We start from the raw sequence: 13218 nt of genomic DNA, 5'->3' as shown, positions 1-13218 counted from the left end.
AGGCGGAAGACCTGTGAAGACTCAGACGTCAAGGTTAGATTTCAGAAAGGCAGATTTTAAGGGATTCAGAAAGAGAATTGGAGGGATCCAATGGCTGGATATCCTTAAAGACAAAAATGTCCAGGAAGGATGGGAAATCTTGAAAAATGAAATTCTCAAAGCACAGTTGTTAACAATTCCGAAAAGAGGGAAGAATAGGAAGCAGTTAAGGAAACCAGGATGGATGAACACAGAACTTAAGCACATGCTAAAAAGGAAGAAAAAAATGTTTATAAAATGGAAAGAGGGAGGCATATCTAAAGAAGAATATAATGCTGTCTGCAGAACCTGCAGGGCACAAATCAGATTAGCTAAAGCTGAAAATGAATTGAGGCTTGCAAGAGATGTCAAAAGCAATAATAAAGGATTTTGGGGATATGTCAAAAGTAAAAGAAAAGTCAAAGATGCTATAGGATTTTTACAGGATGAAAATGATGAAATGGTAAGACAGGATGTTGAGAAGGCTGAACTTTTAAATTCCTATTTTGCATCTGTTTCAGAAAGGAAATGTAACATCAACTGTTATTCACTGTCCTATTAAGGGAATAGAAGAATCCAGGATATCTATAAACAGAAAGATAGTGAGGAAACAGCTAGCCTAAATGAATTCAAGTCTCCAGGTCCAGATGAATTACACTCCAGAGTACTGAAGGAGATAGCAGAAGAAATTTTTGAACCCCTCTCTATAATCTTTGAAAATTCTTGGAAAACAGGAGAAGTGCCAGAAGACTGGAGAAGAGCAAATGTTGTTCCTATCTTCAAAAAGGGGAAGAAGGTGGACCCAGGTAACTATAGGCCGGTGAGTCTGACTTCTATACCAGGAAAGATCTTTGAACAAATTATTGAACAACATGTATGTCAATACCTGGATAAGAATGAAGTGATTAAACAGAGTCAGCATGGGTTTGTAACTAATAAGTCATGTCAGACTAACTTAATTTCCTTCTATGACGGTATCACTGATTGGTTGGATCAAGGAAATGCTGTAGATATAGTATATCTTGACTTCAGCAAAGCATTTGACAAAGTCTCTCATACAATCCTTATTGAAAAAATGACTAAGTATGGAATGGACAAGGCAACTGTTAGGTGGATTCATAACTGGCTTAGTGATCGGACCCAAAGAGTGGTCGTAAATGGCTGCACATCCAGTTGGAAGAATGTCTCAAGTGGGGTACCACAGGGCTCTGTCCTGGGCCCTGTATTGTTCAACATCTTTATCAACGATTTAGATGAAGGAATTGAGGGTAAACTGATTAAATTTGCTGATGACACAAAGCTAGGAGGGATAGCTAATACTAGAGAAGAGAGAGAGAGGATTCAAAAAGATTTAAATAAACTGGAGAAGTGGGCAGCAACTAACAGAATGGTTTTTAACAGGGAGAAATGCAAAGTACTACATCTGGGCAATAAAAATGGAAAAAGCATATATAGAATGGGAGGAATAGGGCTAAGTGACAGCACATGTGAAAAAGACTTGGGTATACTAATAGATCACAGACTGAATATGAGTCAACAGTGTGATGCAGCAGCAAAAAAGGCAAATGCAATTCTAGGATGTATTAACAGAGGCATACAGTCTAGATCACGTGAAGTCATTATTTCCCTCTACTCCTCTTTGGTCAGACCTCATCTGGAATATTGTGTCCAGTTTTGGGCACCACATTTTAAAAAAGACATCAACAAACTGGAGCAAGTTCAGAAAAGAGCGACCAGAATGGTGACCGGTCTGCAAACCCTGTCTTATGAGGAAAGGTTGCAGGATTTGGGAATGTTTAGTTTGCAAAAGAGAAGACTGAGAGGAGACTTAATAGCTGTCTACAAATATCTAAAGGGCTGTCACATTGTAGAAGGATCAACTTTATTCTCATTTGCACAAGGAAAGACTAGAAGCAATGGGATGAAACTGAATGGGAGGAGACACAGATTAGATATTAGAAAAAACTTTTTGACAGTTAGAGTGATCAATGAGTGGAACAGGCTGCCACGAGAAGTGGTGAGTTCTCCTTCAATGGAAGTCTTCAAACAGAGGCTGGACAGACATCTGACTGGGATGATCTAGCGAATCCTGCTTTGAGCAGGGGGTTGGACCAGATGGCCCAGGAGGTCCCTTCCAACTCTACGATTCTATGATTCTAGGAGTTTGGTACGGGGAAGGAGTTTGGTACGGGGAAGGAGTTTGGTACGGGGAAGGAGTTTGGTACGGGGAAGGAGTTTGGTACGGGGAAGGAGTTTGGTACGGGGAAGGAGTTTGGTACGGGGAAGGAGTTTGGTACGGGGAAGGAGTTTGGTACGGGGAAGGAGTTTGGTACGGGGAAGGAGTTTGGTACGGGGAAGGAGTTTGGTACGGGGAAGGAGTTTGGTACGGGGAAGGAGTTTGGTACGGGGAAGGAGTTTGGTACGGGGAAGGAGTTTGGTACGGGGAAGGAGTTTGGTACGGGGAAGGAGTTTGGTACGGGGAAGGAGTTTGGTACGGGGAAGGAGTTTGGTACGGGGAAGGAGTTTGGTACGGGGAAGGAGTTTGGTACGGGGAAGGAGTTTGGTACGGGGAAGGAGTTTGGTACGGGGAAGGAGTTTGGTACGGGGAAGGAGTTTGGTACGGGGAAGGAGTTTGGTACGGGGAAGGAGTTTGGTACGGGGAAGGAGTTTGGTACGGGGAAGGTTGCTGGAAGTGGGGAGATGTCTGGTACTTGGGAGGTTGCTGGTACTGGTGAGGTTGCTGGTATGTAATAGGAGGGGGAGGATGGAAAGTGGCTGGAGGGGGTGCAGATGTAATAGGAGGGGGAGGATGGAAAGTGGCTGGAGGGGGTGCAGATGTAATAGGAGGGGGAGGATGGAAAGTGGCTGGAGGGGGTGCAGGTGGAGGAACTACAGTGGTGGGAGGTGGAGGTTGGGAGGTAACCTGCTGTAGAGCACCGTGGCACGAATGCATTACATGCATCTGCTGGGTAGGAGATAGTGTTGCCATGCGCTCCACAACAGACCTGAAAAAGGTGTGGTTTGGCGAAGATCTTGCTTCTGAATGCATGGTTTGCAGAAGTGTCTTCACCTCCAGAATGCTGGAGTTGATCTGCTGAAAGCCTGCGGAGATTTGCTCTGACAAGACTTTTAGACAGTTCTGGAAAGATGCATTCAGATGCAAGAACTCTTGCGCATAACTCTTTTCCTGACCCCTCTGCCGCTGTCGCCCAGTACCCGCAGGTGTACTAGAGGTGGCAGGGGCAGAAGGGTGGGGTAAAGGGAAAGCGATCTCCTCACCAACAGCTTCATGTAATGTAGGCGGCCACGATGCTCCTGTGCTGGTGGATGGGACAGATGAGTCGAATGTGTGGGAAGGCTGGGAAGGTGCAGATGTACCGGGGCGGTCGAAGTGTCCCTCGGTGCCGGTCTCCTCAGGGATCGCCTCAGAAGGGTCCAATCGTGCAGGCTCCCGAGTGCTGCTCACCGTGCTGTGGAATAAAGAGAAAAAAAAACAATTAAAATAGTGACATGGTATGGCCCTGGCTGAAAAAAAAAAGTTACATCTAACATTTTTTTTCACATGTGGTGTGTAATATTTACCTTCTAGTGACCATTGTTTCCCGGAGGAACGACAGGGCTTGTGCGTACTTGTACTTGCTCCTGCGTCCTCCAGATCCACTCGGGGCCCGCATCTCTTTATTGAACTCCTTCTTGAAACGATCCCTCACAGACCGCCACCGATTCACAATTCTGTTCCCTGAAACGAGAAAGGAGTGGTTAGTATACAACATCAGTGTTTCACAAACTCCAGTCCTCATGGTCCCCAGGGGTCATGTTTTCAGGATTTCCATAGTAAATAGAAATCCTGAACACATGATCCGTGGGGACCACGAGGACTGGAGTTCGGGAAACACTGGTTTACATCAAGCAACCGGTACTGTATATACTTACGCTCTTTAATCTGGGCCCGAACATCGAGGTCCTCCCAGCGGCCCACAAGGAGCAAACAGATTTCCTCCCAGAGTCGTCGGGTAACGATAAGGTCAGCGTGGCGGCGGTCAGCCATATTCCAGAGCGGCTCCCTTTCTCTGACGAGAACGATGAGGTGGTCCACATCGAGTCCTCCATCCTCACCGTCAGAGTCGGGAGCACGCTGTGAAGGCTGTTAAAGAAAAAGACAAAAATAACATAATTAGCCTCCACAAAAGAAATGAAATAAAAAGTGCAAAAAAACAAAGCAAAAATATTTATACTTACACGCTGGTGACCGCCGCGTTGCTGTCGCCGACGACCCTGGGAGGCACTGCGAGGACCTCTTGGCCGAGCACCAGATTGGGAAGACTAGAGAAGAAAACAAAAAATGTTATGTCTTTGGATGTAGGCATTTGTTTGCTGTGTGTGGTCTGCAGAACATTGTTTTCTATGTGTAGTGTGATGTTGTGTTTCTGCGTTTGATGCAAAAAACTTACCAATTGTGAGCCCACTCCAGGTGTCTGTCCACCCCTTCCTTCTTCTTCTGGGAGCTCCTCTTCATCTTGTGATTCCTGTTTTGAAATAAAAGGCAATGAATAGACATATATTACAGAGATGATGGATTTTGGAAATAAAAACTTACCGTCAAACGCTGACGATGCGAGGGAGGGCTCCCAGAAGAAGATGTGCTGTCCTGTTGATGGCCAGACTCCATGGCGGTGGGTATTGCTGCTGCTGTTGCTGCTGCCAGTGATGCCATTTCTGCTGCTGCTGCATCTCTTGGGCGGCTGTTGAATAAAGAGAAACAAAGGGCCAATGAATATCTTGATATTCCATGGCCCTAGTTTGGAGGAATGGGGGATTTGATAATTACCGTCTCTCATCTGCTGCTGGACTCCCCTCCTCAGCATGTTCCATTTGCTGCTCCATTTGGGGTGGTGGTGGTGCTGATGGTGCTGCAGTGGTCTCCTGCCTTCTCCTGCTGCGCTTGGTTGCTTTCTTGGGTGGCATGTTGGGTGTGGCTGTGGGTCCCACTATCTTGCTTTTATATATGTCTTGTGGGCAGAGCTACTGAGCATGCTCAGACCAAAAAAAACGGATCCGGCCACCGGATCCGGCTTTCGCCGGATCAGGCGCATTGCGGCGCTCATAGGCTTTCATTGTGTGAAAAAGCCGGACGCGCCGGATCCGGCGGGTCTGGCTTTTTCGCCGGAGACAAAAAACGTTACAGTAGCCGTTTTTTCCAGACGCCGGATCGCGACACATTGCCGGATCCGGCGAAAACCGGATGAAACGCATGGCCATCCGGCGCGATCCGGCGCAAATGCAAGTCAATGGGGGGGAAACCGGATCCGGCATTGCATTTCGCCGGATCCGGTTTCTGTCAAAAGCGCCGGATCACGCCTGACGGCGAAAACCTGATGTGTGAAAGAGGACTTAGAATGGGTTTTTAGAGCCTTCTGTGTGTGGTTAAAGTGATCTGGCAACAGCCAAGGCAACAAAGGAGTGGCTCAAGAAGCACAATAAGGTCATGGAGTGGCCTAGCCAGTCTCCACACCTCAATCCCATAGAACACTAATGGAGGGAGTTGAAGCTCCGAGCTGTCAAGTAACAGCCTCAAGATCTTAAAGGGAATCTGTCACCATTTTTTTGGCTTGCAGCTGCTGGCATAGACATCGGGGGCTTATCTACAGCATTCTGTAATGCTGTAGATAAGCCTCCGATGTAACCTGAAAGATAAGAAAAACACGTTATATTATACTCACCGGGGTGGGCGGTCAGGTCCGACGCCTCCCTTCTTCATGCGATGACGTCCTCTTCTCCAGTCCTGTAATGGCTGCGGCGCAAGCGCACTGCTCTGCCCTGTTGAGGGCAGAGCAGAGTCCTGCAGTGCGCAGGCGTCGGGAGAGGTCTGGAGCCTGCGCACTGCAGAATTCTGCTCTGCCCTCAACAGGGCAGGGCAGTGCAGTGCGCTTGCGCCACAGCCATTACAGGACGGGAGAAGAGGACGTCATCGCATGAAGGGAGGCGTCGGACCAGACTGCAACACCCACCCCGGTGAGTATAGTCTAACTCGTTTTTCTTATCTTTCAAGTTACATCGGAGGCTTATCTACAGCATTCTGTAATGCTGTAGATAAGCCCCCGATGTCTATGCCGGCAGCTGCAAGCCAAAAAAAAGGGTGACAAATTCCCTTTAATGATTTAGCGATGATCTGCAAAGAGGAGTGGACCAAAATTCCTCCTGACATGTGCGCAAACCTCATTATCAACTACAAATAAAGTCTGACTGTTGAGCTTGCCAAAAAGGGCTTTGCCACCAAGTATTAAGTCTTGTTTGCCAGAGGGATCAAATACTTATTTCTCACTGCAAAATGCAAATAAGTTTATACAATGTGATTTTCTGGATTATATTTTTGATATTCTATCTTTCAATGTTGAAATTAATCTACCCTTAAAATTATAGGGTGTAGTTCATGTCTTTGTCAGTGGGCAAACTTCAGCAAGGGATCAAATAATTATTTCCTTCACTGTAAAATGTACTGTTTTTAGAGGGATTATATGTTCATGCAGTATAGGTTTACAGCCTTCTTTAGATGCCCAAGAAATTCCTTACCGGTACATATTGTGAGTTCAGTGGGGAGTCAGCAGACAAAGGCGACTGAACAGAACAGCTGGAAGATGCGGGAGACAATGGTTCTGGCTTTACATCATCTAGTAAAAGGCATATTATAAAGATTATACACCGAATCTAGCAGCACACAATCACATGCAAAGTCATAGAGAATAAGTATCACTACATATCTACACATTTCCATGTCAGCATCCTGGATCTTGAGTTTTCCTTGTGTGCTTTAGAAATGCCTCTCTCATCTCGGCCACTGACATTTCAATAAAATTAGGATCATCATGGCATCTCAATCATGGAGATTATGTGGATATAGTCAGACCTCAGTGGTGTTATCGAAGTCTACCAAGCTACACTTTTAGCTACAAAACTAATTTCTGATCCTTTTGTTTTCCCTAACTGGTACACTTTGTTAAAAAGTCAGGAAAGTTCTAATCAGTGCAAAGTGCTAGATGGTTTTTTAAAATGTGCTAGATAGAATATTCAAATCTGCAAAAGTATAACAGTGCTCTAAAACCTCCCACAATGAAGGGGTTTATGAATGATGCTCCAGGTTAGTGAAGCTTGGAACACACACAAAAAAAAACAAACACTTCCTTCTCATCCACCAATGGGGGTGGTATTTTTTTGTCCTTCCTCATTCTCGGGTCCTCTACCAGAGGCCTAGGAGTTTGAGGGTTCTGCGCAGGGTCTTAGTTATTCCCAGCATTACGCTTTTTTGGATAAAGTTCAGATGTTGCTCCTGGGATCTGTTGTAGCAATTTTCCCAACTTAGGAGCACTCGGAGCAGTGACCGCCCATCACCTTCCACATCTTCTCCAGTTCTCCTTTGAGGCCCTGGTATTTCTCCAACTTCTCATATTCCTCCTCTCTGATGTTGCAGTCACTTGGCACTGCCACATCTATTACCATTGCTGCCTTTTGATCATTGTCTACTATCACAATGACTGGTTGGTTAGCCAACACCTGCTTATCCATCTGGATCTTGAAGTCTCAAAGGATTTTAGCCCTTTCATTCTCCAGCACTTTTTCTAGGGTCTCCCACCTAGACTCTGAGGGACTTAGCCCATACGATGTGCAGATACAATTCCCACTACTTGGTTGTGCCGTTCGGTATACGCTGTTCCTGCTTGCATTTTGCATCCTGCCACTTTGTGCTGCACTGTTCCTGAGGTTTCTTTTCAAAATCTGCACCTTGGGTCTTGTGTTGTGTGGTAGATTCCTGCTTCTATGGATCTGGTACTTAGTGCTTGCTCTTGTGCCGCTATGATTAGTGCCTCTGTGCCATCTTGGAAACCAGTTTTCTCCAGCCATTGGTAGGATTTCTTCATGTCAGCCACCTCCATTGTCTGTCAATGGTACATCCCAAGCAGCTGCCTGTCTTGCCATGGCACTTCATGTTATTTCCTGATCTGTTGTTGTTGATGCCTTAAGCTCTCTCTCAGCGTCTCATCCTTTGGTGCAATTTTTCTGATGTATTCCTGGATACTCTTCGTTTCATCCGTGATGGTGGCATGGATGCTTTTCAAGCCTCGACCACCATCCTTCTGTTAGTATACAGTCTTTGGGTGGAGCCCTCCATGTATTGTGAGGAGCTTTCGAGTCTTCACATCTGCAGCTTCCATCTCTTCTTTTGGCCAGCACACTATGTTAGCAGGGTATCTGATAACTGGCAGGGCATATGTATTGCTGGCACAGATTTTATTCTTCACATGGAGTGGGTTCTTCAGGACCTGTCTTACCCTTTCATGGTATTTGGATGTTGGTGCTTTCCTTGCCTCCTCATCATGGTTACCGTATTCCTGTGGGATGCAGGAGGTACTTTTATCATGTCTGTACATCTGCTATGTGCCCTGCTCGTAATCCCACTTCAACAATCTTGACTAGCTTGCCTCTCTATCATCAAACGGTCGCACTTCTCCAGTCCGAAGGACATCCTGATGTCTTTGCTGTGGCTCCTTGTCACGTGCATCAGTGAATTGATGACGCGTTAGTTTTTCCGCATACAGCTTGATGTCATCTAATGGTGCTTCCACTCAAACTTGTATCCATAGCCAGACTCTGTAATTATCTGTCAGCGGAGGTTCAAGTCTATCCCGAACAGCAATAGGGACAGTGCTTCACCTTGGTATATGCTGCATTTGATGGTCACATGTGCTAGTTGTCTCGAGTTGACTTCCAATGTTGTTCTCTATAGCCCCATTCAGTTTCTGAGGAAGTGTCTTAATGTTGACATTGTAGACAATCAAGCATTCACAGATCCATGTGTGTGACATTGAGTCATAGGCTTTCCTGTAGTCAATCCAGGCTGTGCAGAGATTGGTCTGACTGGATCTTGAGCGACTACTCTATCTACTTGGAGCTGGTGCTTAGAGGTTCTGGTGTATGTTTTTTTAAAGACTTCATTTTCCATTTGTTAAACACAATGAAAGATGAACAACAGAACCATAAGTTTCAATAAGCATCAATGTCCACTGAAGCCAGCTCCAGGTCTGACTTGGGGGACTATTATTAAGTTGCATAGAATGAACTAACAACTAAATAATTCTATCCATACACAACACCCAATCATACCAGCCCCATGCCCAGCATTTCAGGGATGGGATATTCCCCAAAATGCCAATAAATAACACCTTAAGAAGACAAATGATAGAAATAAATATGCAGAAGGCTTTGCTGGGAATCCTATTGGGATTATTAACCCCTTCACCCCCCGCCCATTTTCACCTCCCTGACCAGGCCAATTACTATAATTCTGACCAGTGTCACTTTATGTGGTAATAACTCTGGAACGCTTCAACACCGATTCGGAGATTGCTTTTTCATGACGAATTGTACTTTATAGTTAGCGGTAAATTTAGGGTGATTTTTTTTGTATTTGTGGAAATATTGAACTTTAACTTTTTTACTTTGATTGCGGTTATAATGTAATGTTTTATACCTTTATACCTGAAAATGCACACTGACAGAAGCCTCTTAGACCATGCTCTCAAAATGGTCTAACCAGCACGCCGTAGCTGGCTGACCTGGAAGTCGTCATGTGACCTTGGGTTGCCATGGCAGCGATCTGCCGTCCTCGAAAACGCAGGGGCGTCAATCGTACAGTAAAGGGAGCTCCCTCCCTTTCTCAAATGCTGCAATTGCTATTGATAATGGCATTCAGGGGGAGTAAATAGCCCAGGGCAGTGCTGGCACTGCTCAGAGAAATCCGGGACTTGACTGACTCTTAAGCAGAGCCCCTGGTGGCAAACGTGCAGATCCCGTGTCCTGCATGATCCAAATGACGTATCCATGTCAAAGGTCGTGAAGGGGTTAAATTTATAAATGCAGCTATTTGTATGGATTAGGAATATACAGCTCTGGAAAAATTTAAGAGACCACTTTCAGGTATATTTGAGTAAAATGTAAATTGTTCTTTTAGTCAATAAACTTCTGACATGTCTACGAAATTCTAAGCAAAAAATTTTGTATTTTTTTCTGACAAAGAAAAATGGTCAAAGTTTAAAAAGAAAAAAAAAAAAAAAAAACACCGTGCTTTCAGACCTAAAATAAAGCAAAGAAAACAAGTTCATAATCATTTAGAAAGAACAATCCTAATGTTTTAACTCAGGAAAAGTTAAATCAATATTTTGTGGAATAACCATGATTTTTATAAACAGCTTTCATGCTTCTTGGCATGCTTGCCACCAGTCTTTCACACTGCTTCTGACGCAAAATTTTAAGCAGCTCTTCTTGGTTTGATGGCTTGGGACTATCCATCATCGTCTTGATTACATTCCAGAGGTTTTGAATGGGGTTCAGGTCTGGAGCATGGGCTGCCCATGACAGGGTTTTGAGTTGGTGGTCTTTTAATTTTTTCCAGAGCTATATTTCTTGTAGCCAATGGAGACTTGTGAATTTTCATTTTTCATTATAATTATTTTTCTATCAAAGAAAAACAAATCTTAAATTAAGTAGCTCAGACCAGAATGGAAGAAATTTTTGTACAAAGCCAAATTGAGTACATAAAGGAAAGCACCGCAGCTTTGTAATAATAAAATTCTACTTCTATAGAGCCGACATATTCCGCAGCACTTTACATTTCAGAGGGGACTTGTACAGACAATATAATAATAATAATAATAAATTTTATTTTTATAGCGCCGACATATTCCGCAGCACTTTACATTTCAGAGGGGACTTGTACAGACAATATAATAATAATAATAAATTTTATTTTTATAGCGCCGACATATTCCGCAGCACTTTACATTTCAGAGGGGACTTGTACAGACAATATAATAATAATAAATTTTATTTTTATAGAGCCGACATATTCCGCAGCACTTTACATTTCAGAGGGGACTTGTACAGACAATATAATAATAATAATAATAAATTTTATTTTTATAGCGCCGACATATTCCGCAGCACTTTACATTTCAGAGGGGACTTGTACAGACAATATAATAATAATAATAAATTTTATTTTTATAGCGCCGACATATTCCACAGCACTTTACATTTCAGAGGGGATTTGTACAGACAATAGACATTACAGCATAACAATAATCACATACAGTAGATTATAACAAATACCAAGAGGAGTGAGGGCCCTGCTCGCAAACTTACAGTCTATGAGGAAAGAGGTAGACACGAAAGGTGGGTGGTAACAGTTGCCCTGATTGTATGGACCAGCCATAATGTTAAGTGTGTAACAGTACAGACACAGAGGGCTAATGGATGCATAAAGCATGTGGGAACATGATGCTGGGAACCTGGTTATGGTAAAACTTTTGGCTCTGCCACACAGGGATAGGTTAGGTTAATGTGTTGAGGCGATAGGCCAGTCTGAATAAATGCGTTTTCAGGACACGCTTAAAATTGTGGGGATTGGGGACTAATTGTATTGACCTGGGAAGTGCATTCCAAAGAATTGGCGCGGCACGTGTAAAGTCTTGGAGACGGGAGTGGGAGGTTCTGACTATTGAGGATACTAACCTCAGGTCATCAGCAGAACGGAGGGAGCGGGTAGGGTGGTATACTGAAACAAGGGAGGAGATGTAGGGTGGTGCTGAGCCATTGAGGGCTTTGTGGGTGAGGGTAATAAGTTTATACTGAATTCTGGAGTGGATGGGTAGCCAGTGTAATGACTGGCACAAGGTAGAGGCATCGGTGTAACGATTGGTGAGGAATATGATCCTGGCTGCAGCATTCAAGACAGATTGGAGAGGGGAGAGTTTGGTAAGAGGGAGACCGATTAGAAGAGAGTTACAATAGTCGAGACGAGAATGAATAAGAGAAACAGTAAGAGTTTTTGCAGAGTCAAAAGTAAGAAAAGGTCGAATTCTAGAAATGTTTTTGAGGTGCAGATGACAAGAGCGAGCCAGTGATCGAATGTGGGGGGCAAAGGAAAGCTCGGAATCAAGTATGACCCCAAGACAGCGGGCATGTTGCTGGGGAGTAATAGTGGAACCACACACGGAAATGGCAATGTCGGGTGTAGGTACATTAGTAGCGGGAGGAAACACAAGGAGTTCAGTCTTTGACAGGTTCAGTTTCAGATATAGACATTAGATATTACAGCATAACAATAATCACATAGATCATAACAGCTACCAAGAGGAATGAGGGACCTGCTCGCAAGCTTACATTCTATGAGGAAAGAGGGAGACACGAAAGGTGGGTGGTAACAGTTGCCCTGATTGTATGGACCAGCCATAATGTTAAGTGTGTAACAGTACAGACACAGAGGGCTAATGGATGTATAAAGCATGTGGGAACATGATGCGGGGAACCTGGTTATGGTAAAACTTTTGACTGTGCCACACAGGGATAGTTAGGTTATTGTGCTGTGGCGGTAGGCCAGTCTGAATAAATGCGTTTTCAGGGCACGCTTAAAATTGTGGGGATTGGGGACTAATCGTATTGACCTGGGAAGTGCATTCCAAAGAATTGGCGCAGCATGTGTACAGTCATGGCCAAAAGTTTAGAGAATGACACAAATATTATATTTTCACATGATCTGCTGCCCTCTGGTTTTTATGTGTTTGTCAGATGTTTTTATCACATACAGAAATATAATTGCAATTCATATTATGAGTAACAAAAGGTTATATTGACAGTTAGAATGAGTTAATGCAGCAAGTCAATATTTGCAGTGTTGACCCTTCTTCTTCAGGACCTCAGCAATTCTCCCTGGTATGCTCTCAATCAACTTCTGGATCAAATCCTGACTGATAGCAGTCCATTCTTGCAAAATCAATGCTTTTATTTTGTCTGAATTTGAAGGTTTTTGTTTGTCCACCCGTCTCTTGATGATTGACCACAAGTTCTCAATGGGATTAAGATCTGGGGAGTTTCCAGGCCATGGTGCCAAAATCTCTATGTTTTGTTCCCTGAGCCATTTAGTTATCACCTTTGCTTTATGGCAAGGTGCTCCATCATGTTGAAAAAGGCATTGTTGATCGCCAAACTGCTCTTGGACGGTTGGGAGAAGTTGCTCTTGGAGGTCATTCTGGTACCATTCTTTATTCATGGCTGTGTTTTTAGGCAAGACTGAGAGAGAGCCCATTCCCTTGGCTGAGAAGCCACCCCACACATGAATGGTTTCAGGATGCTTGACAGTTGGCATGAGAC

At 44.1% G+C, this 13218-nt stretch overlaps 1 protein-coding gene across 13 annotated transcripts in view; it reads right to left on the bottom strand.

Annotated features, from left to right (window-relative positions):
• Positions 1-13218, bottom strand: part of ATF6 (activating transcription factor 6) — a 221644-nt gene that overhangs the window by 182425 nt on the left and 26001 nt on the right. For all 13 annotated transcript variants that reach the window (XR_012226426.1, XR_012226425.1, XM_073557964.1 and 10 more), the window contains exon 4: positions 6589-6686. Coding sequence is in view for 11 of the 13 variants with exons in the window: in XM_073557964.1 (XP_073414065.1) it covers positions 6589-6686 (98 nt within the window). In the remaining 2 variants the exon portion in view is untranslated. The remainder of the gene's footprint in view (positions 1-6588; positions 6687-13218) is intronic.

The sequence above is a fragment of the Dendrobates tinctorius genome, unplaced genomic scaffold (assembly GCF_039654945.1).
Source record: "Dendrobates tinctorius isolate UK_male_01 unplaced genomic scaffold, ASM3965494v1 ptg000012l, whole genome shotgun sequence".
NCBI lineage: Eukaryota > Metazoa > Chordata > Amphibia > Anura > Dendrobatidae > Dendrobates > Dendrobates tinctorius.
This window is presented reverse-complemented; position numbering and strand designations above follow the sequence as displayed.